Source organism: Nycticebus coucang, chromosome 3, assembly GCF_027406575.1.
Source record: "Nycticebus coucang isolate mNycCou1 chromosome 3, mNycCou1.pri, whole genome shotgun sequence".
In the NCBI taxonomy this organism is placed as follows: domain Eukaryota; kingdom Metazoa; phylum Chordata; class Mammalia; order Primates; family Lorisidae; genus Nycticebus; species Nycticebus coucang.
In genome coordinates this window covers 122572701-122597453 of record NC_069782.1, presented here as the reverse complement: position 1 = coordinate 122597453, position 24753 = coordinate 122572701, and the positions used below count along the sequence as shown (strand labels likewise).

At 44.3% G+C, this 24753-nt stretch overlaps 1 protein-coding gene across 2 annotated transcripts in view; it reads left to right on the top strand.

Moving 5' to 3' along the window:
- MYOF (myoferlin) overlaps nt 1-16507 on the top strand; it is a 166125-nt gene extending 149618 nt beyond the window's left edge. For both annotated transcript variants that reach the window (XM_053582730.1, XM_053582731.1), the window contains 9 exons: nt 851-990; nt 3008-3096; nt 3190-3285; nt 6831-6972; nt 9153-9252; nt 11399-11589; nt 13878-13987; nt 14365-14512; nt 15970-16507. In XM_053582730.1, coding sequence (XP_053438705.1) covers nt 851-990; nt 3008-3096; nt 3190-3285; nt 6831-6972; nt 9153-9252; nt 11399-11589; nt 13878-13987; nt 14365-14512; nt 15970-16008 — 1055 coding nt within the window. In that variant the 3' untranslated portion in view covers nt 16009-16507. The remainder of the gene's footprint in view (nt 1-850; nt 991-3007; nt 3097-3189; nt 3286-6830; nt 6973-9152; nt 9253-11398; nt 11590-13877; nt 13988-14364; nt 14513-15969) is intronic.
- Nucleotides 16508-24753: the final 8246 nt, after the last annotated feature.

The following is a 24753-nucleotide window of genomic DNA, read 5'->3' as shown; positions in this document are numbered from 1 at the left end:
GTGGTCATACAACTTCCTTTCTCCATTATTTAGTGTTCAAATATGTTTCCAGAGTCAAAAGGAAATGCCACAGACCCCCACCTCTCAATGGGAGGAGTGTCAGAGAATTTGGGGGCCATGTTTTTAGAGTACCATGGTGATGATACTAGCAGCTGTAATAACAGAGCTTCCAAATTTCAGTGGGGTAACACAAAAGAAATTTATTTCTTTTCTTTTTTTCTTTCTTTCTTTTTTTTTTTTTTTTTGAGACAGAGTCTCACTATGTTGCCCTTGGTAGAGGGCCATGACGTCACAGCTCACAGCAACCTGTAATTCTTGGGCTTAAGTGATTCTCTTGCTTCAGCCTCCCAGGTAGCTGGGACTACAGGCACCTGCCACAATGCTTGGCTATTTTTTTGTTGCAGTTGTTTAACTGGCGTGGGCCGGGTTTGAACTCACCATCCTTGGTGTATGTGGCTGGCACCGTAACCACTGTGCTACGGGCATTGAGCCAAAAGAAGTTTATTTCTCATTGATTTAAAGTAGGTGTTCCTACAGGTGGGTGGTCCCCTTCCAAGCAGTGCTCCATGGACACAGGGCCCTCCCATCGCCAGCTCCCATTTACCCACACTGGTGTGTTCTGGTCCCTCAGTTCGGGCAGTCTACAAGTCGGGTGTGAGCCTGGGTGGGGAAGGGTCCCTGGTCAGGAGCTATTTCTACCAACTATTCCTTCAGGAGTCAGAGTTTGCACATTGGCAAACTCTGTCCATTTTGGCAAAGTCTGGGACGAAGTGCTGCAAACTGCTCTGGGCAATCTGGCTGAACTGTTCGCAACTGCCCGTCCCTGCTTCAGTGCCGCTTTACATTCCAGAAGCCAACAAAATCCTGCACCAGCACCTCGGGGCCCCTGAAGAGCGGCTCGCCCTTTACATCCTCAGGACTCAGGGCCTGGTCCCCGAGCACGTGGAAACAAGGACTTTGCACAGCACCTTCCAACCCAGTATTTCCCAGGTAAAGGGGCTCTCCTCCATACCCTTAATGCAGTGGCTAACCTTATGCTTCTTTTATGTTGCTTAAATATTTTCAGATACACAAGAAATAGAAATGACACTCGAATTTAGCTTCATCCCAAAGGAGAATTTACTGTAAGAATTTGCAGTTTATTCACTAAACCCAGATAGGAAATTGGTTTCAAACCTGAACCAGGGTCTCTCCCCAACTCTTAGCTCTGCTTCTCTTTTTGAGTCTATTTAATCTGCCTTCTTGCTGTGATCACCTTCCTATGAGTCCAAATATGACATACAGTTCCTGAGTGTTTTATAATGTAATCCATTTACTTCCAAGTGTCTATGGACTGGTCACCCCAACTTGATCCAGTTGCCCATGATGGGGCCACTCACCTATAACCAGGAGGGCAGGGCCTGGGAAAGTGAGAGAGCTTGGCCTGGCTTGGAGGCAGGTGCCATCTGAGACAAAAGCTGCCGGAACAGGGATAATGACGGTGAGGGTCTATTCTCTAAAGACTGGGAGAAGATTTCAGAGAAGCAAAGTGAGACATGACCAATGACAAGATAATCTATGTGGAAGCTTATTATGATTTCCAGGACCAATAGGTCTAGGATGGGACTAGGAATTGAATTTTAACAAGAACCTGGAGGGGTTCTGATCACACTTTAAGAAATATTAATCTAATGGATACAAATATTATTGATACTGCCAGAAACACTATGAACAAGCTAATTACTGAAGAGTGGCCACCAGCAGCCTGGGCTTCCTAGATTAATTTGTCACCTGTTCCCTGCTTTTACTCTGTTCCATATTTCCATTCCTTTTCTTCTTCTCCTTCTTTCCACCAAAGAGCCTTTTTCTCCTCCTTTTTCCTCCCATCCCTTCATTGTACAAAGAGTCTCAAGAAATTAGAAAGTAAGGAAGATTTCTCCCTGGGAATCCATGAACTCCCTGTCACTTCTGCCTATAGCATCAGACTCAGACTGAGGCTGGGTTTTCGGAGACACCCGGCTGCCTAACGTTCTGCAGTGTGTTGATGTATTGTACAGCCCTAGAGATTAGTTGGAAGAGAGTCAGGATCAGAGTAAAATATATCTCTTTTCAAGAGCTCCGGTTAATTCATTCGATCACAATGCATTAGGAAGCCAATCTAGTGGTTTCCTTGGCAACTTTCTTGAAGACCAATCTGTTTTTGTCTGAAAACAGTCTACAGAACATCCAAAAACAATTTGGAAGATATAAATTGGTTTGTATGGTTGATAGAGTTTTTTAATGGCATTCCTAGCCTGTCTAGAAGAACGTTTCAGTCAGATGGATGGGCCCAGTCTGGCAGTTCCAGAGCTGAGCAGGACCTCACCAAGATGGCGGCACAAGCATCTTCCAGGCTTTCACCCTCCCCTTCCTCTGAGCCTCTTACTTGGTGTTGGGCCCCAGTGAACCAAAGGCAGGGTATCCTCATCTTTAGAAACAGTAACATTCTTGTTGCTGTTTGATTCCCTCCTTTGAAAATGTCATGTTGTTGTTCATTTTACAAATTTCAACGCCATTTTCATTACTTTGATTTTGTATTTTAAGGTAAGTGGAAAAACCCTTGGATGTCACAAAACTGGGACTGATATAAAGCAGGCTATGTGATGATGAATACAGTAATAGCAGGAGAACTGTTTAAGGGTGAAGGACCCAATTTTAAGTCAGAGGTGTGTGTGTGTGTGTGTTGGGGGTTGGGTTAGTGATAGGAAGTCCCTCATCTTACTAACACAGGAAGACTATAGGTGAGCATATGCGCCATCTGAGACCCTTGGTGAGAATTGGAAGTGGGTGGCCAAAATGACGTTGTAGATTAAAGACAAATCTTGGTATGGTCTCTTCATGTATTACCTTCCATATGGACTAATAAACTAGCAGGTCCAAAGAAATAGTTTTACCTAAGAAATATGAAAGAGATTGTGGTTTCTACCAGCCATAATATAATTTTGATCCTCCTTTCTTTTCTTTCTTTCTTTTTTTTTGGATGGTTTAGGGGAAACTTCAGATGTGGGTGGATGTTTTCCCCAAGACTTTGGGGCCACCAGGCCCCCCTTTCAACATCACACCCCGGAAAGCCAAGAAGTAAGTAATCTTGAGGCCCTGCTACATATGCTGGGGCTGGGGACTTAGTCCAGTAGCAGAAGAAAAAGTAACTTCAAAGTGTGGTCCTTTCAGATACTACCTGCGTGTGATCATCTGGAACACCAAGGATGTTATCTTGGATGAGAAAAGCATCACGGGAGAGGAAATGAGTGACATCTACGTCAAAGGGTGAGGCTGGCATGCGAGTGCCTCTGACAAGCTCTGGAGATGAGACAGACTCTCACCTTCTTCAGTTTTCTTTATTAGAGGTGCCCCATGGTAGGATCTGTGGTTAAAATTGAAACTGCTTCCATTAATTCAATCTGCTTAGGTAGCTCCTGGAAAGAAAAAGGGAAGGGAACAGAAAAAAAAGAGAAACCTGTATGGAACTTGTTTATGAGCAAAGGTATTTAAGGACTATAAGAACTGACACATATTTCTTTCTTTCCCTTTTGAATAAAGTAGATTTTCTTTAGTTTATGGAGCAGATTAATTATTTCTGACATTTTTTAGTCAGGTAGTTTCTTTTTATTCCTCTTTGATGCCTTGAATAACTAGACTTAGAAACAGAAGGAAGGCTTCCACAATTTCTTTTTTCTGCATATTTTATTACCAGCAGCCAATGTCTATGGAAAAGAGGAAATGCTAGCAGTTTTTAAAATAATTTATTCAACCAATATTCACCAAGTGTCTTCATCCAACATGTCAAGTATTGCAGTTGCTCATTATTCTCTTACTTGCATAATTCAAATAGTCCATGTTGTCAGCTTTTTGATGTTGAGTGCAGCATAGCACAGTGGATCTAGAAGGCAGACTCTGCACCCAAACTTCCTGGGTTGAAATCCTGATATCTTCCCTACTAGCTGGGCAAGGTTATAACCTCACTTACTGTTCCTCATCTGTGAAATGGAGAGAATGATGATGCCTACTTCCCAAGGATATTCAGAAGATTCGGTTATTTCAAGCATTTAGGGAGCAGCACCCGTAGCTCAGTGAGTAGGGTGCTGGCCACATACACTGATGCTGGTGGGTTCGAGCCCAGCCTGGGCCTGCTAAACAACAATGACAACTGCAACCAAAAAATAGCTGGCTGTTGTGGTGGGCACCTGTAGTCCCAGCTACTTGAGAGGCTGATGCAAGAGAATCACTTCAGGCCAAGAGTTTGAGGTTGCTGCAAGCTGTGAGACCATGGCACTCCAAAAAAAAAAAAAATGTTTTTTAATTTTAAAAAATGAAGCAGTTAGGATAGTGCCTGGGAGATAGTATATGCTACATGAGTGTTACTAATATTATTGCTATTTCATGTGAACTGAGTTTTATTCCTGAATATGTAAAAGATAAGACTTGAGAAATTTCAAATATTCATGAAGTGAGAACAAAGTTTCACTGTGATCCCAAGTGGCCTTCAATCAAAACTTTGTTAAAGATGTAATTACCATCATTTAGGTTCACTGTAAACAGGGAATGTTTCATCAAGTTCTTCATTATTCTTTCTTATTTTAGGATCTCATTACCATTCCCCAAGGAATACTCATCCCAGCTAATTATATATATGTAAATTTATTTGACTATCATAAGCATTATTTTTTTTCAAATCAAGGAAACAAACTCAATAACACTAGATTGAGAGAAAACTCCTCTAATCAAAGAATAGAGCTCAATTTCAAGTACCATGAAAAATGTGGTATTCACACCTAAGTACTATTTCTGAAAAGATGAATAATGCATAAACACCATGCTTAGCACTAGACACATATGGGTACTGAATTATATACGAGCTAGACATACATGCATACAATACATATACTTAACGTAGTTGTTTAACTCGTCTTAAAATTAAATGCAAAAAGATTCACCAAAAAGAAAGGAAGAGCTGGCTCGGTGTCCATAGCTCAGTGGTTAGGGCGCCAGCCAAGTACACCAGGGCTGATGGGTTTGAACCTGGCCTGGGCCTGCTAAACAAACAAACAACAACAACAAATAGCCAGGCATTGTGGCCGGTGCCTGTAGTCCCAGCTACTAGGGAGGCTGAGGCAAGAGAATCGCTTGAGCCCAAGAGTTGAGGTTGCTATGAGGCCACAGCACTCTACAAAGGGTGACAAAGGTGAGACTCTGTCTCAAAAAAAAAAGAAAGGAAGGAAGGAAGCCTTGCAGGGGTGAGTGGTCAGAGGTAGGGTGATGGTGACACTTTAGGGGTGGTTCAGGGGGTGAAGCCACCAAGATCTCACAAAAGAATTGTGAGCTCTCCTCAGCCAGTTGATTTAAAAGTTAATAACCAAAGGAATCCTGCAACTAATATATCTGGTCAGTTAATTGACTAGCAAAAGGGAAAACTACAGTAATTAATAGGACTTCTTATTAGCAAGTGACGTTATAGTCTCTGTCTGTAGTGCTTTGAAGCAGTCACAGGAGTTTGAAGTCAGACTGACCTACAAGTCATACTTAGTTCTGGCCGTTACTGACTGTGTGACCTCGGGTCAATGAAAATATCCTTTCTGAACCTCAGTTTCTTCATCTGTAAAATAGAGTCACACAGGTGTTGGGAAGAACAAAATAATGTATGCAAAGGGCCTTTGCTAGCAGAGGATTATAAGCATGCATCGAAGATTTCTCCCTCCCCACTCTGCCCCGGCTAAGACACGATCCCTTGTTCCGTCCGCATGTTGACCATGTGATGTGAGCAGGTGCTCACATGTCATCAGTCTCACTTTACAGATGGAAGATGAGGCTCAGAGGGTTTCGCAGCCAGCCCAGGCTCCTACCAACAACCTCTCTCTGTGGGGTTCAGGCATCAGTATTTTTAAAAGCTCCCCAGTTGATTCTAATGTGCAGTGTTGAAAACCACACACTGCCGCTTTACCAATCCAAAATCAAAGTAACACCCGGTTCCAAACCAGGAGTCTTCCCAGTTACAGACAAATAGGACACCAGCTTCCTTCCAGGCACACGCCTTCCTTCATTCCTGCAACAGGTGTTTATTTAGCATCTACAATGGGTCAGACACAAACAAAAGGAAGCTTTTCAAATGTTAAAAGTTAAGAAGCAAAGTTGTTACTAAAATGAATTCTCAGAGATATGCATATGCAAATAAGAACTTGGTCTTACTTGCCAGGCTCATTTAATACGGTCATCATGACGCCTGTGGCTCAAAGGGGTAGGGCACCAGCCCCATATGCCGGAGGTGGTGGGTTCAAACCCAGCCCTGGCCAAAAACTGCAAAAAAATAAAATAAAAGAATCATTTTAAAAAGGAAGCTGTACAATTACTTGGTTTGGGCCTTTTTTTCTGTTGTTTGCTTAAGTAAACTCTGAGAAAGGAAATGCTAAAATTTTGAGCTAACTCATATTCATTGAGCCTATCAGCAGCGATGACAGACACTGATGAGTTATAGTTGCAAAGACTAAAATCATAGCCAGCAGGCTCTAACATACCCAAAATAGAAGCTATGTTGCTGATATTTTCCAGAAAATTTCACCTTAGCCCTGTTAACTGAAGTCTAAAGGGCTTCCTGCTTTGGTTTTAGAGGAATTATATTTTATTTGGCGACAACCTGTGCTGGATGCAGTTGAGCGCCTCCCCTTCATAAATCACCCCCAGCTCTGGAGATACCTGGAACCTGCCCAAGAAAAGTGCATTAATTCTCCCGCTCTTCCCTCCCCTAATCACTGCACGATTTTGTGGCTAGATGACTTGTCAGTCACACGGAGCTGAGTCTGTTTGCCTCTGCCTTTCAGCTGGATTCCTGGCAATGAAGAAAACAAACAGAAAACAGATGTTCATTACAGGTCCTTGGATGGTGAAGGGAACTTTAACTGGAGATTTGTTTTCCCGTTTGACTACCTCCCAGCTGAACAACTCTGTGTCGTGGCTAAAAAAGTGAGCTTTGAAATATGCCAATGGGAAGTGGATGTCACGGGTCTTCCTTAATTAGAAACTCATAGGACATTGGAGCTGCTCAGGACCTTGGAGGTCACCTAGTCCAGCTCCCTGTTGGTACAGATGGGGAATCGGAGACCGTGATCCTTGCCCAAGGTCACGACACAGCTATGACAGGGATTTGTGTGATTAGGAAGTATAAGGAACACAACTCCCCTTTCCCCACCATATTGGTGGTGGGGTGAAGGATAAAAGGTCATAAAATATCTTGTGTCAATATACACAGCACCCCAAGTGAGTTCCATGTGAGATTTCTTCCCGTGATAGCCAGAACTAAACAGAGGCAAAATAATAAAGAGAGTGAAGTGTCCCGTTTATCTTCCTTAGTCCTAACCTTGACATCAGCTTTGCCTCCTTTAGAAGCACTTTGAGAAGCTTCAGTGCCCTCATGTCTCAATAAGGAAGACTTTCAGTTACAGAACTCAAACTGGCTTATACCAAAAAAGTGATTTATTGGCTTATTTTACAAAAAAGTCCAGGGTTGGCTGGCGTCAGGACTATCTGGATCCCACGTTGAAGTGGTGTCTTCAGAAACCGTTCTCACTTTCTCTGCCACTCTGCCCTGCCTTCCTCTGTGGGCTATTCCCTGGCCGAGGCTGGCAGCCCCAGATCCCATCCTGTCCTCCCTGTTGGCAGAAAGAATAATAAACCCAAGGGTCAACCAGAGTTCCGGAATTGGATCTCCATGTCTCCGCTAGGATCATGTTCCTATCCCCAAACCAACATTGTACCAGGCACACAGTGCCCTGATTGGCCAGACTCTGGAGTTAGGGACAGAGTCACCCCACCACCAAAATTGCACAGACTGGGGAAGGGGGAGCCCTCAAGGAAAATACGGTACTTTCATCCAGATTTGCATCGAGGGGCCTAGAACCTGGGTAGACAGTAATAACAGACGTCCAGTGAGGTCCCCTGTCCCATTCCTATCCCTCAGATCCTATCCGCTTTCCCTGACTCTACCCGGTCACCCCAATCCCCATTCCTGACCAAACTGTACCTGCCCTGTGGCCCATAAGGTCAGGCCGTACCCTTTGCTGGCCCTACTCAGTGCTGGTGCCATAGTGGGCACTTCTTTCATGCCAAGTGGGATGAATGATGTCAAAGGGGACATTCTAGAGGTGCACAGGCTCACCATAGTATCAAGCATGCGTACTGTCTGACAGTGAGGCAAAAGGGGGTACAGATAGGGGAGGGATTTCGGTCAGATAAGCTGTTACACATGGAGGCCCTTGTCTTTAACTTATCTTTCCTATTTACCCACATCTAGAGATGGACCTCCCCATGCCTTGAGTGGTACTTGGAGCATGACCCCCCTCTACCCCTCAGGACAGTCAGGCAGGGACATGCCATAGCAGAGTGGGATTCCCAGACCCTCATAGCCCTCAAAGGAAAGCATTCCTGAAATATGTAAAACAAGGACCAACTCAACAATCTTCCTTCAAATTCATGAATCACAGGGGGAATTCCATTTCTGCTGGGGTTGGTTAATATTATCTGGGCAGAGGCAGGAATACCTACCTCTAGGATGAGAGAACTGAGGGTCTTAGGTGACCACAAGCATATAAAGCCAATATTTTTCAAAAGCCAAAAATGTTGAGACATTCTAAATCTGCACTGATAAAAAAGTGAAATCTGGGCCCCCATGTTCTCACCCCCATGTAAATGAGAATATCCTCAGACATCTGTGCAGGGTGGGGAGAAGGCTGATGAGCAGAGGTGACACCCCCGGGGGTGATATTGTGGAGTGGCTTAGAACGTCTGGCTTTAGGAGGATAATCTAAGTGGGCCATAGTGGTCTTCAGGAGGGAGATTAATCACTCCCCAACCCCTAGGGGTGGCAGCAGGAAGTCACACTGATAGGAACTTGGCAGGAAACCTTCCATTTGGGGACAGCCTGGGATATACTTTTTGTCACCTAGCTGGTGGTCTTGAGATTCCCTGGGGAGCCTGACTGCTCTCCATAGACATGGAATGGAAGGATGAGGCCAATAAGAGGGAGTGTCCAGGGGGCTACCGAGGAAAGAAAGGGCTCAGGCCTTGATGCTACTTTAAGGAGCCAGAGGTGAGCGGCACCCAGTAACGAGAGTCACTGGGTTTGTCCATGTCTCTTGTCATTTCAGGAGCATTTCTGGAGCATTGACCAAACAGAATTTCGTGTCCCACCCAGACTGATCATTCAGATATGGGACAATGACAAGTTTTCTCTGGATGACTACTTAGGTAAGGCTTGCCTTTGGATGATTTGCTCTAAGAAACTATACTTGGAATTAATGAAATCCATTAAAACTTGGAAGTACTTATTTAAATCTCTAATACTTTTTGGTAATGGGGAGACAGGAGACATACACATTGCTTGGCTGTCCTCCTGGCAGTGTGGCCTGACAGTGAATGCCACCCATCTCCACGGGTCCCCTGCTCTCTCCCAGGCTCTGCTGGAAGGTCTTGAACCAGCACCTGTTTCTTTTTGAAGACTCAAACCCTGTATCCACACTGGGATGCCACACCCCTGCCTCCACTTCCAAACCACCCACGTTCTCCCCAGCACCTCAGTATCAACCCCCACCAACTCCTTCACCTCCTCTGAGGAGTTACGGAACCCCCTAACCCCGCAGCCGTGACTCCTTCCCCTAGATCCATCCTCCATCCTCGCAGAGTGGTGCTGTCTGGGTTTCTGCTCTCTCGGGCCTTGGCCCTGATAAAAGAGCCTTGGCCGGCTCTCCTTTGGCCCCTACAATACAGGCCCCCTGAGGTTCTTGAGATCCTCTCCAGCTGCCTCCACCCCAGCCCAGTGATTTACCCACTCTCACCTCAGAGGCAAAACAAGACATGACTCCTGAGCCAGGGTGTGTCATTGACCTCGCTCAGGGCCTCACACAGCTGTAAGAAACTGTTATGCTCATTATTCCCAATTCCTAGCCAGAAACTCTCACCTTTATATTTGCCTAGTGCCATGCCTGAACTCAGACTCGGCGTTCCTTCCCTGACCTCACACCCTCTCTCCCCTGCTGTTCACAGCCCCTCCATTTCCGCAGCTGCCAGGTGAAAGCACCCCGAGTCCTCTGTGGGGCCTCTTCTCTTACTCCCACATACCTTCATCCACTTCAGCCGTGCCACCTGCTGTATCGCGCACGCTTACTTTCCTATTCCTGTGAGCTCTGCCACTTGCCATTGAGACCTCATTTTCTTCTAGCTGCTGTCACAGGAGCCCCTGCCTGCGCTCCCCCCTCCCTTCTCACTCCCGGGCATCGTCCTGGCAGAGGACACACCCACCAGTGGCTGTCTCCTGTTCCTCCCTTTCCCCCTCACAGCACTGAATGCCCTGGTTTTGACTTAGCACTTAGTAAGAGCTGAACACACAAAGCGAGTATGTGGTTAGGCTAACACAAAGCCTATTCAGAATAGGAGAAGGTGTTCCCTTGGAATTTAAACAAAATAGTCGGACCACAAATAAGGAGAGCGACTATATCTCAAAATGGCTAGAAAGCACATCACCAAAAGGAGAGAAAAGAGAAAAGGTCGGCATAGGCTATCAGACCTTGAGGCAAACTGTGGTCTATGGATCCCTTACACTATTAAGGGCAGTTCCTGAGCCTGATGGTTTAAAGGACTCTGTCCCAACCTTTCTGTGGCTCTTCGCTGCCATTGTTGGAGACCCAACTCTTACCCCAGTAAGCATAGACTCGAGCCTACATCACACACACCATTTTCTTAAGGAGCTCACTGGAGTTCCCAAGCCCAAAACACAACCTTCCCTGACTGCAAAAGTGGGATGGAACAGTTAATGCATCGCATCACATAGGAGAACATGTGCTTCTCCAGACACCCGCTCGAGCCTGGGATCCTTAGTTCCTGGTGAGGATTTTCTGTCAAGTTGCTGTGTTTCTTCTCAAGCTCCTGTTTCTGACGTTATGCGAGGGGAATCTTGAACATGGATGTTCCCCAAGTATCTCCTGTTCCAAGCGCCAGTTGTCTTTACCCAAAGCCACATGGCTGAGCTGCTCAGGACAACTCAGAACCAAAAGGAGCAAATTTTAAATCCAAAGGCCCTGAGTTCAGTGGAAATGTTCTCTATAGGTGTGGAATTCCTTTGAGCTTATGGAAGAACTCTGTTTATGCTCAGGTCTTTAAGAAAGAAAATGTGTAGTTCTCTGGAAGATGCTGAGCAGTAGACAGCTATTTTTTCTGCTGTTTTTCATCCTAATCTGGAAAGAATTTAAACATCTACCAGGAGCTCTTTGTCTGACTCACCTGTCACCTGTTCAAAATCACTGCGTCCTTCTCCCTTGACAAGAACATTCCGTTCACTTGTAAACAACGGCTGATCCACTTAAAGCTTATTTGGATTTAATGTTCTTTCTTTGGCTAGGTTTCCTGGAGCTTGATTTGCATCATGTAATCATTCCAGCAAAATCATCAGAGAAATGCAATTTGAACATGATTCCTGACCTCAAACTCATGGACCCCCTGAAAGCTAAGAACGCCTCCCTCTTTGAGCAGAAGTCCATGAAAGGATGGTGGCCATGCTATGCAGAGAAAGATGGCTCCCGCGTGATGGCTGTGTGTTTCTTGGTTTAGGATTGCTTATTCTTTTTATCATTTAGGTTTTGCCCTTTATCAATAGATTTACTGCAAGTAAGCTAGGGAAGTGTTAAATTGGTGAGACTTTAAGTTAGGGGAACAGTTTGTCCTTGGGATTACAAGAGAGGGTGGGAGATACCATCAGCACGTGTTTGGAGTTGGGGGAAGGGGAAGGTCTTGGAATGCTCAAAAACTAAAAGCTCAGATGGTTTCACTGTATTTCTTTAGGGTTCTTCTTTGCCAGGTAGGTTATTTTATGCTGAACTTCTACAATTCAGTGTAGAAAAAGCAACTTCACATTTGAGCCATTCTCATTTAAAAAGAAAAAAAGATAGGCTGGATGAGGTGGCTCACGCTTGTTGTAATGCTAACATTCTGGAAGGCCAAGGTGGGTGTATCAGCTGAGCTCAGAAGTTTGAAACCCTGTCTCTACTAAAAACAAAAAAACAAAAAAAAAACAACACACAGAAAAACCAGCTGGTCGTTGTGGGTGGCACCCGTATTCCCAGCTATTTGCGAGGCTGAGGCAAGAGGATCACTTGAGCCCAAGAGTTCGAGGTTGATGTGAGCTATGACTCTACCACACTCTTCCCAACGTGACAGAGTGAGACTCTGTCTCCAAAAAAAAAATAAGTAGAGGAAGCAGAAAGTACTGCCACACTTATTGGAAAAGGTAACCATAACTTACAAGCAAGTTGATGAATTCAAGATGTATTTTGATATAAAAGCAATAATGTGGTTACCATGCCATGCCACAAAAAAATAGTTCATTATGCACTATTTATTTATTTATTTCAGAAACAGGACCTTGCTTCGTCACCCAGGCTGGAGTGCAATGTCCTCATCATAGCTCATTGCAACCTTGAACTCCTGGGCTCAGGCAATCCTCCTGCCTCAGTGTCCCAAGTAGCTGGTACTACAGACTTGTACCACCATGCCCATCTGATTTTAAATTTTTTTTAGAGATGGAATCTTGCTGTATTGCCCAGACTGGTCTTGAACCCCTACCGTGAAGTGATCCTCCCAGCTCGACCTCCTAAAGCACTGGAATTATAGGCATGAGCTGCCCCACCCAGCCCCATTATGCATGATTAATAACATCTTTTATCACTAATTATGATCCAGGCAGAGTGCCAAGGGTCATACGTTCATAATCTTGTTTTCTTAAACAACCTTGATGTGTAATTTGCATAAAATAAACTGTACCCATGTAACATATATAATTTTATGAGCTTTGACAGATGTATATGCCCATGAAATCACCACCATAGGGAGAATCCACAAACTCCCCATCATCCCCCAAATTTCCTTGTGCCCTTTGCAGTCCGTCACTGCCTCCTCCCCAGCCCCAGGAAACCAGTGATGGGCTTTCTGTCCCAATACTGTAGTTTATACATAATCTCATTTAGTTCTGCTGACAGCCCCACAAAGTAGACATTGTCTCCATTTTATAGATTCCAAAAACAAGGTTGGAGAGATGGAGCACCTTGTTGATGTCAGGCACCTGAGCTCTGCCACCTCAATGAGTGCCAGAGTCAGGGCTTCTCAAATGGCTGGTAACCTTGTGGGCCTTCCTGGGTCCTGGAAAGTCAGTTACAACCTTATGTCAACATAGCTATAGAAGTGGGCAAGTTTCTGGACCTCTCTCCCTTCAGCCTCAATGCTCTCGTCTACATGTGAGGACAACTGTAGTACATATAGGGTTGTCATGAGCATTACGTGAGCTGCCCCACATAGAAGGTCTGGACAGTGCCCAGAGCATCACTCAGGAACCTGCTAGCAGGGAGGAGCATTGATCACTCATTCATGTACTGAGCTAGTGTACTTTGAGGACCTACTAAGCCTTCACTCCATGCAGCATGTGATGGCGGCGAGCATAAAGAGACAAGGCCCCGTGCTCCTGGTGTCTGCTGTAGCTAATGCTCCACACATACCAGGCACTGTCATTAGCAGTGTTCAAATAACTCTGCGTCCAAGCCAAGTGCGGGAGAAGGCAAGGAGATTGATGCAAGAAAGAATGATGGGGATACAGAGAAGGAAAAGCCGGGAGGAGGGAGAGCCCTTTCTCCCCTCGGTTTCCCACACAGTGTCGGTTCAGGAACACGTGGAAGAGGAAATGGGATGAAATCTCTTGAGGGAAATTGAAGGCAATCTAAGGATTGTTTTACAAGAATAAAAATCATTGCTCAGGGAATACTCCTAGGGTTGAAGTAAAAATATTTGTGAAACGTGATGTCATGTGTTTAACCTGTTCTGCTTTACTGAAGGGGAAAGTGGAGATGACATTGGAAATCCTCAATGAGAAGGAGGCGGATGAGAGGCCAGCGGGGAAGGGGCGAGATGAACCCAACATGAACCCCAAGCTGGACCCACCCAAGTGAGAGGCCTTCTTTGTTCTTGGTGCTGCCCGCCCCCCAGACACCTGCAGTCTGAAACCCCCCTTCCAGTGGCTTAATGGATGGATTAGCTGTTGTCCTTCCAATTTTGAGCTGAATAGTAGGAGATGGGGGTGGAGAGGCTGGTGATCTGGCTTCGTCTGAATCTTCCCCTTTCCCATGAAGCCAAAGTTCAGTGTTTCCTCAGCGCCTTAGGGAGCCATAGTAGGTTAGGGAGCCTTTCACAGGCAAGAAGGGGAACAGTCCCTTCCCTTGACTTCATTAACGTGATTGGATACTCCTTAAACTGCGTTATGGTCTGAAGTACAGTATTTGGCCCTCCCGAGCGGGTAGGCCATACCATTTCTTTGCACTGCAGCCGACCAGAAACGTCCTTCCTCTGGTTCACCAACCCATGCAAGACCATGAGGTTCATCGTGTGGCGCCGGTTCAAGTGGGTCATCATCGGGCTGCTGGTCCTGCTCGTCCTGCTGCTCTTCCTGGCTGTGCTCCTCTACTCCTTGCCGGTAGGAGTCCTTGGCTTCTTGTCTTGGCTCTTTTTGTGAATTGCGGTCAGTCGTCGTCACTTGGCAGTTGCCTTTCTTGCTGTTCAGAAAAATAACCCAGTTAGCAGGGTGGTGTCCCAACCTTTCAGCTTTCGGAAAATTGAAAGGAGTGTGTCCAGTGATCAGAATTACATTCTTAGGGTTTTGTGAATTACAGGCAAAACATTACGGTCTGGAGAAAACTTTGGTTTCAGGAATTCTAGGAAAAATCACTCAGGCCTTGATCAGTGTATGTCTGGACACAGCCAGTGTTTTCAGCCTGTCTTCCGGCCTTCAGGGTTGCTTGTTCCAAACCATCCTGCATCCTAACTCCCCGCCCTTGTTTCAAGGATCCCCAAATCTGGGTTCATTGTAGGTTTATACAAACCCTGTACTCCACTCAGACTAGATCGTGGGTTCCCAGCCCCCAAACACTCACTGCCCTTAAGTTAACTATCTGAGTTCCTTTGCCCTCATTTTGTCTATCAAATCTTACTCATTCTTTAAGGGCCATGTCGCATGTAACCTGCCCCTGTCATAAGTGGGGGGTCCAAATGGGAGATTCAGTAGTGTGCCCAGAAGTAGAACCTTCATTCTTCCCTTCAGAGAGTTCATTGAGCATCTGTCATATTATAAGCTAGCAATTAAGTCACAGAGATGAGTGTGGCATGATTTCTTCCCATGAGCAGTTCATCATCTGGGAACCGGCAGGCATACAAATAGCTTAATGTGGCAGGTGAGCTGCTACAGAGATATGAACAGTGACCACAGGCGCCCACTGCTGAGGATCGTTCCAGCACGGAGGGGGCATTTCCTGGGCTTAAGTGATTCTCTTGCCTCAGCCTCCCGAGTAGCTGGGACTACAGGCGCCCGCCACAGCGCCCAGCTATTTTTTGGTTGCAGTTCAGCCGGGGCCGGGTTTGAACCCACCACCCTCGGTATATGGGGCCGGCGCCTTACCGACTGAGCCACAGGCACCGCCCATCCCTAGTATAATACTTATAGTATTATATTATATTATATTGTATAATTGTAGTATGTTAACTATGAGTAAATGAATGCTATTTTCTAGTTGCGGATTATCTAATCTGTCTTGATCATTTAGAACACTCCTCCTAGTTATTTCTTTTTCTTAATATAGATTCCATTGATTTAAACCAGTGGTTCTCAACTGGGGTAGGAGGCATGGGGGGAAGTTTTGCCACCCCGAGGACATTTGGCAATGTCTGGGGACACTCTGGTTGCAGTAACTGGGGGCTGCTACTGGCTTCTGTGGGTAGAGGCCAGGGATGGTGCAAACATCTCTCAATGCACAGGACACTCCCTAACAAGAAAAGATCACCTGTCTCTAAATGTCAATAATGCCAAGACTGCGAAACTCTAACTGAAATACACATATTCATAAATAAATATTTAACATTGCTTCTGTCCCTTTACAGAACTACTTGTCAATGAAGATTGTGAGACCAAATGCATAATGAAAGCAAAGCCTCCTTTTCGAGAGTCTCCCAGCAATGGGGAATCTCACCTCTGTGGACCAAGATCAAGTGTGATTTTGTTTGTGTCTGAGACAGCAGCCCAGTGGCCTATTATGCTACTTCACCAAGCCCATGTGTTCCAAAAGAGTCAGGCCCACAAGCAACTTTTTTTTATCTTATCTTGAAGTATTAAAAGTTCTATTTTCTAAAGTTTTAACCGTATTTTCAAGGTGGCTGGTTCCATTTTTTAAATCACCTTTTTATGTGCCTTTATTTCTATAAGCCAATTTTTGGACATTGCTGAAATAGAATTTGAAAATTTCAGCATCTTGGTGTCATGTACTGTCATCAACTAAGAGAAATATGGATTATAAAAATAGATTAATTAGAATAATTCTTATTTATGCCTACACTGTTGTTATGATATTTTGTGTGCACAAACTTCATGAAATGCTATTTAACCTCTGTGACAAACCTAAATAAAAATGTCTCACCTTTACACCTAGTTGTTTGGTGCCGTGGGTCACATGGGGAAGGAGGCCATTTCTGGTCCCCTGGTCTCAGTGGACAGAAGGCCATGGCATACCTCTTGGCCATGAACCCTTTATAAGTGTGCTACCAAATTTTGGCCAGTGTGTCAAACTGAGGGTAACATAATTAATACATACTAACACTTATTAAAGGTATTTATTCAGTTCGCAACACTTTTTAAAGTGCTTTATATGTGTAAACTCACTTAAGGACCAAGGTAACTCTACAAGGATAGATAACATTGTTAACTACATTTTGCAATTGAAGACATTGAGGTGAAAGGATAATTCACTTGTCCAACACCACACAGCAAGTAAATGGTAGAGCTGGAATTTGAACACAAGCAATCTAGGTTCTCTCTCCTAATGTCTCTTAGCCGTGGCCCTACACCACCCTTGGAGGTCTTTCTACAGGAAACACAGGGCTGAGATGGAATGAGTGGCAGTGGTGATGCAATGACACTTTGCCAACACCAAAGGCCGTCAGCGTGCTCTCTAGAACATGGGAGCACACTGTCCTGCCGCAGGAGGACTATGGTGAAATCTGTAAACATTCAAACAGCAACATGGAACTGAGGGGAGCAAGACATGGTAACATAATGACAATGCTTTTAAATACCTAGACAAAATTATACTGCAGGGGTGATTATCTTGGTATTATTGCTGAGTTATTTCATGGTTGGACTATTTTAATTCCTTTCAATATCTTGCCCAAACTCTAAGAATTCCAAACGTGCTCCATACGTAAAAATGAGAGACACCCCTCTGGATGAACTTGTGTTCCTCCTCCCCGGGGCACCCACTCCTTCCTGGATGCCAACCTCGCCTTTGCCCACCCTGAAAGTTCTCGTTCAAATGCCACCTTCTCCTTGACATTTCTTGGGCCCAAAGGGATTCCTCAATCTCAGAAGTAGACAAATTAGTGTAACCTTCTAGAGAAATATGTTTATTTAAAGCCTTGAAAATGTTTTGTATACTTTGACCCAGTAATTTCTTTCCTGAGTGTTAATTCCAAGGTAATGATCGAAAGACAGCCAAAGGCTCGTGTCCAAAAGTGTATGTTACAGTGTGTTCGTGTCATCTTGGCACCAGCCAGAAACAACCTAAATGCCTACTTATGGTGGAATCTCAGAATACCTAGTGAAATCCCATATATTGGTCCAAGACTGAAAAAAAAACCATCAATTTTTCTAATTTTGTTACTGGCACAGGAAAATGCTAGGGTATGGGAAATGAGAAAAAAATAAAGCATAATATAAACCTATATCATTTAAATACAAAAATAAAGAAATGTAACAAAATATTAGCAGTATGAGGAATTTAAGCAAAGTTTCTATTTGTGCATATTTCAGTAATAATTTATGAATGTAAATCAACACTGGAGGTTCATAGCAATTTTTTTGCTGTAAAGCCTCAAAATCAGCGGTTCTCAACCTGTGGGTCGCAACCCCTTTGTAACAATGAAAATATTTCGTGGCATTAGGACAGTTGAGAACCACTGCAGTCAAAATCATTTCACAAACGCAGCTAGGCTTTGTTTCACCTTGCAGCTATGCAGGTATGCCTGTGAGGTCCCTGAGGGCACAGATGGCACCTGCAAGATCTGTGCCTTGGGATAGCAGGACTGAATTTGTATCCTGAGTCCTGCCCGAGACTCATCCATGACCTGGGGGAAATAATGCCTATCTCCTTGGTCTGGAGTGGGGGATAAATGCAGGTGCTCAGCAGGTTCTCAGTACATGGGAGCTTTCGGTGATACATTAAAGTCAGATGGTTAAAGTCAGGTGTTCTAATTCTCAAAGTAGAACTTTTCCTTCTAACCAAGGCATCTTTACACAGGAAACACAGACTCACTAGATAAGAGGAAAGCAAAACCACAATGGAAAGCTGACCTGCCTTCCCCAGATCCAGAGGGAAAGGAGGAAGAAGTTCAGCGGGTAGGAAGGAGGTCAGCTCTGGACACTCTGGGCGGGGTTGTGTGGGAGGTAGCAGGAGCCCTTGCGCTGTTCCAGTGGAGCAGAGGGTAGATGACCTGTTTGCTGCTTCAGGCTCCCCCGCAGACCTCCCCAGGATGGGGCTGACGGGGTGTTACCATGGCTCTCGGGCAGAGCAGCCAGCTAGTATGGCCCTCAAGCACACACACCTTTTCCAATCCTACCAAGTCACGTTGTCCCTACATCCAAGTTACTACTTTGTAACAATGTCACATCAGGTTGCTGAGACTTTCACTGAAGACTACTGTCCCAGTTGTACAGAGGAGGAAACTGAGTCACAGAGCAGCAGAACCATACACCTTTGCTGGGACAGACCAAATCATGGAATTCAACACTTACTTTCATAAATGAGGAACAGGAGGCCCTGAGAGGAGACGCCCCAAGTCCCAGGGTTGCGTCGTGACCAAGCTGGGGTCAGCTTACAGGCTTCCAGACGTCTGGAATCCCTGGGCCCCCCGCTCTTGCTGCCTCCAACACAGGATTCCAGCCATTTATTTTGTTTATCCCGGTGACCCAGGTGAAACCTCACCCGAGAGGCTGCCGTGCCACATTGGAATCCAACTGGATATTCCTGGTCCTCCTCCTGATAATTACTGGGGCAGGACTTAGCTGAAATATGATGGGGGAGGATTATGGGTTTGGCTCTAGGATTTTGTGAAAACTCATGGAAGTAGCGCATTAATATTAGTCAAGGACTGAAAGAGCCTTTTTAAGAAGTTGAGATAAATTTTGGCAAAAATCAGGTTGCCCTCTGAGAAGCATTCAGTGCACTGTGAGGGAGTTGCTCAAAAAAAAAAAAATCATAATTTTTCCCCCTTGTTGAGTTTATTTAAATAGTAAAAACCTGGAGTCTGCATCCATCTCCTGCTAACTCGCACCCCCGAAGTCACAAGTTAGACGGTACAGATGGTGGGCCTGTGTTTTTCATTATGTTCCCTTACTCGTTAGGGTTTGCAGTTAGTCTACATTACACGTTTCTTTCGTGTTTTTCTTGAACTTTGTGAACTTTGGCATTTCATTTCATGGATGTATATCCAAGGGAAAAGTAGCCTTCCTTTGATCTTCCTTGGGATCCCATTATGTTGAACCTAAGAAAGATTAGGGAGTTTTCATTCAACACTGAACAAACACAAAATTCAGCTGCAAAGATGGCGGGTGCTTAATCTATTTACAACATTGACTCCATTATGAGCTAATCCCACATCAAGCAGATTTTGAAAAGCGTTCTTCTGAATGGAATTCCCATCTGCCTTCGGAGGCTGGGTACATATGGTCCACAGTACTGAATGTATTGGCCTCACAAAGGAATATATTTAGCATGAGATATTTAAACTGTAGAAAGTTTTTAAACTTTGAAATCACTGTCACTCTTCATTTCCCAGATGGTAGTCAAATTATACTGGGTGCTAGTTCTCTCTGTCTCCCTGACCTGGATGAGTAGTTTCTGAAAAGTGCCCTCACCTTCCAGTTGTATTTGTAATAACATCTGCTCCACAGTGGTGAGAAAAGTCAGCGTGGGCCTTTGGACAAACAATCCTCTGAGCTGGGGTGAACTTGGAGGGGCAAAGAGCTGCCATAGGCCAGCACCTGGAAAGCCAGATAGCTCAGCTCCTCTCTGCCCACTTTGAGTTTCTAAAATGGATTTCAGAACACTGCCCTTTTAGATAGTGCTTTAAAGCAACAGGCAAGTCTAATTGTGACTTTTTTTTTCTAGCCTTAAAACAAGAAAAGAACAAAACAAAAATCAAGTGTTAGCCTGTCAGAATTTTCGGTTCCCTGTCACCCTGTGGCATTGATGGAGATTTATTTGCCTAATGAAGGCTCCAACATTAATGATGGCACTTGCTAGAATCAGTTAGGACTAAGCGTTCTTTAATTCACAGTGAAGCAACAATCTGACTGGACTGTGATTAGTTCCAGCTTTTAGCTATCATTTATAGGTCACCAGGCGGCTAACAACCTCAATTGAGGGGCCATTATCTTTTGACAAGATGAAGCTTTTTCTGGGGGATGGGAGAGGAGAGAGAGGAGTCCTACCCAGAAACTCCAGCTCCGTATTCTCCACGGGAATGATTTCATTCCTAATAGAGCTTTGCTGCCACTTGCTCAAAGGAACAATTTCAGTTATGTGTCATTTAACACCAAGGAGACATTCTGAGACATGCGTCATCAGGCGATTTTGTCATGGTGCAAACATGATAGGGTGTACTTACACACACCTAGGTGGCAGAGCCTACCGCACACCTGGGCTCTACGGTGTAGCCTATGGCGCCTAGACTGTAGACCGGCACAGCAGGCAACTGTACTAAATATTGTAGGCAATTGTAACACAAGGGTAAATATGTATCCAAACATCACAAAAGTAGAGTAAAAATACAGTATTATAATCTTATGGGACCACCGCTGAACATGCAATCTGTCACTGAATGAGCACCACTTTGTGGGGCATGACTGTAGTGGACTCCAGTTAGGTAATGGTAAAGGGAAAGAAGGAAAAAGCTTTCCTCACAGCCATTCATTCATCCACTTAGCAACCGTTCCTTGAGTGAAGCATCATGGGAGAGTATTAGTAGCGTTCTTGGCACAATGGTGAATATTCCACCTGCACATACAAGTATGGCTATTATAATCTTTTTAATATAACCTTTATCCATCATGATTGTTGAGGCATCTGTTCTAATTGGTTGGTACTAGTGCCATACTGATTGTTAAAAATTTCAAATAACACCTTTGCCTGGAATAATACTCTTTCGTGAAGTTTACCCCCCACCCTTGCCAAAAAGTGCCATTTTAAGTTAAACTGTCTCCCTGTGAAGTTAAAATAAATTAAAATATGTCTCCCTGCGAAGATACAATGATTTAAAATATGCAAAAGTGTTTTGGACAGTGCTTAGAGACAAAGTAAGCACTCAATATATTTTATCATCCTAATTATCATCATCCTTATTATGGGATAAAAACAGCCAAACAGATGTAGGCCAGAAAGTGACAGACATGTTCTGCTTCTGCATAATGAGAAGGCAATAATAATCATTTGCCTGAGAGAAGATGCAAATCACCACTGTGCAAAATGAGGTTGACTTTCCCCTAGTTCTAATGGCATAATCCTCATTAAAGAAAGCAGGGTGCTGAGGGGAAGTTCCTCAAAAAATTGAATATAGAATCACCATGTGATTCAGCAATTTCACTTCTGGGTATATATGTAGAAGATGTAAAAGTGGACCTAAAGAGATTTGTGTACACCCATGTTCATAGCAGCATTACTTACGATAGCAAAAGGATAGAAGTAACCTGCCATGGATTATTTGTTCAAATCCCAACCCCCAAGGTGATGGCATTTGGAACTGGCCCCTGACAGGTAATTAAGTCATGAGAGCGGAGCCCTCATGATTGGGATTAGTGCCCTTATAAAAGAGGCCCAAAAGAGATCCCTTTTCTCTTCTACCATGTGGAAACGTAAGAAGACAGTTATCTGTGAACAAGGAAGTGGGCCCTCACCACACACCAAATCTGCTAGTGCCTTGAGCTTAGACTTCCCAACCTCCACTACTGGGAGACATAAATTTCTGTTACTTGTACAAGCCACTCAGTCTATGGCATTCTGTTAGAACAGCCCAAACGGACCAAGATACAGTGCAAGTGTTCACTGATGGATGAGTGGATGCACCAAATGTGGTATTTACATACTATGGAATTTCATGTAGCCTTGTCACGTGCTACAGCGTGGATGAACTTTGAAGACAGTCTACTCAGTGAAATAAGCCAATCACAAAAGGATAAATAATGGCTGGGCAGGGTGGCTCACACCTGTAATCCTTGCACTCTGGGAGGCAGAGGCTGGTGGGTTGCTTGTGCTCAGGAGTTTGAAACAAGTCAGGGGAGAATACTTGCAGAATTATTATTTCTATATATACAATTTTAAAAGTATAAAAAACAAAATACATTATTTAGGGAATAGAGACAGTGCTATTGTCTGAATGTGTCTCCCAAAATTTATGTGTTGAAACTTAATCAATAATGGAGTATTAAGAAGTGGGAGGTGATTAGCACCTCATGAAAGGGCCTGCAGGGGTGAGTCTGAGTCCTTCCCTCTCTTCTGCATGACAGGACACAGCAGTTCTCCCCCTGTAGAGTTCACAGCACAGCAGGGAGTCCTGGGAGCAGGTAGGTCCTCACCCGACCCTGACCCTGGCAGCACCCTGATCTCGGACTTCCCAGTCTCAGAATTGAGAAAAATAAATTTCTGTTCTTTATAAATTACCCAGACTGCGGTGCTTTATTATAACAACCCAAACTGACTAAAGCACTTGATAAGCCTTTAAAGAAGAAGAAGGGAATGGGAATGGTAGACTCAGAAGAGTAGAAAGCTTCGGGAAGAGGAGAATGGAGATGAAATTGGGGACAGGCTCATGGAGAATCCAAAGATAATGATAATTAGTTGGTTTTGTGTTTTTTTTTTTTTTTCACATACTGAGTGGTGGATACAGGGGTGTCCATTGCTTGTATCACTATTCTGTATGTCACATAGATCCTATAAAAATATTTTTCTGTATCCAAAATTTAATTTTGAAAAAAGTTAAAAAGTTTCTTCTCCTCCCCAAATGATTAGGTCATTGGATGGCACATTGAGGTTAAAAATGAAGAACTTCTGTTTGGTAAAATCAAAGAGAATCTGTGAGCTTGTGTAAAGGAAAGTTTGTAAAAGGTGTTTATTACAGTCATTCATCGCTTCAGGTAGATGGAAGGTCAGAAGACTGTGAGAGCCTAGTTAGGAAACAGAGTCCATAACAGGCATTTCAACAATGGGGCAATTACATAAGGTACCTCCCCTGGCAACAGAGGGGCAGAAGAGGAGGTGGGCTGCCCCAGGAGAACAGAGATTTCCGAGGAAATGCAGGCCCTGCCAGCACCACTGCTCAAAGCAGAGCAAGAGAGGAAGCACGTCCTTCCCTTCCTCCTGAACTCCAGTCTCTCAGTAGGCCTCCCATTGGCCAAACCTCACCTGAGACCCAGCTGGCAAGGTCTGCCCCCTACAATACAGAACAGAGCAGGGGAAGGGAGGGAACCAATCTGACCACACAGACAAGCTATGGCACCCAGCAGTTTACCTGGGCTCTCATTTAATCTTTGCAACAACCCAATTGGACAGGTTCTATGTATTCTCTATTCTACATATGAGGAAGGTTCAGAGGGGCTAAGTAACTGGCCTAAGATCACACAGCAATTTAGTGATGGAGCCAGAATTTGGACCTGGAAAATTGGATTCCAGAGCCATTCCAATCTGCTGACCCCACATGTTGAGATCCTACTAAATATGGCTTAGGTCAGATATAATAGCAACAAAATCAAACTAAGGGACCAAAAATTTAAGGATTAAATTATTTAAGGACTAACTCACCTATCCCAGGTACCCCACTGCCCCCACCTTTGTGGGGAGATGACTGGCTTCCAGGGTAAGCCTTCCTTGACATAACAATTCCTCGAGGTCCTTCTTGGTGAGTTCCCATCCCTCAGGCAGCTGGTGACGTAAAGCCCTGGACGTGGACTTACATAAGCCCTAGACGCAGGGGTGGCCAGACTTTTTGCTTTCTGCAACACACTGTAAAAATAACAGTTGTCTCTGGTCCTACAGTAAATACTTAAGCACTACAGAAAGCTGATTAGCAAAAAAGAGGTCCACACATACTTTTCACAATAGATAAGCAAAAAAAATCCTCGTAAAATCAGGATGTGGCTGGAGGGGCCATGGCTGGACACACCTGCCCTGGGGGGAACCATAAAAGGAATGCTGTAGCAAGCAGAAATCTAAGGGTTAACAATTATTCTTTTTTTATTTAATAATTATTCTTTTATAGACACAGCACGGAAGGCCCGCACCTCCTAGGAATTTTCTTCTTTTTAAGATTTAAAAATTAATATATATTTATTGTAGATACTTTGGGGGGAGCATAAACATGAAAATAAAAATACTCACAATCTCACACTCACGAGATGATCGCTGTGAACATTTTGCAGTGTGTCCTTCTACTCTGTAGAAGACATACAACTGGGATCCACCCCCCAAATCCTCCTGGCCTTGCTTTCTCAACTCCCCAGTTTTATATTTTCCCCCCTCTCAAAACTCTGCCTCACAAATATTTTCCACATCATGAAAAAAGAATCTAATTTATAATAGTCATTTAAAATTCCTTCATATTGGGTGGCACTTGTGGCTCAGTGAG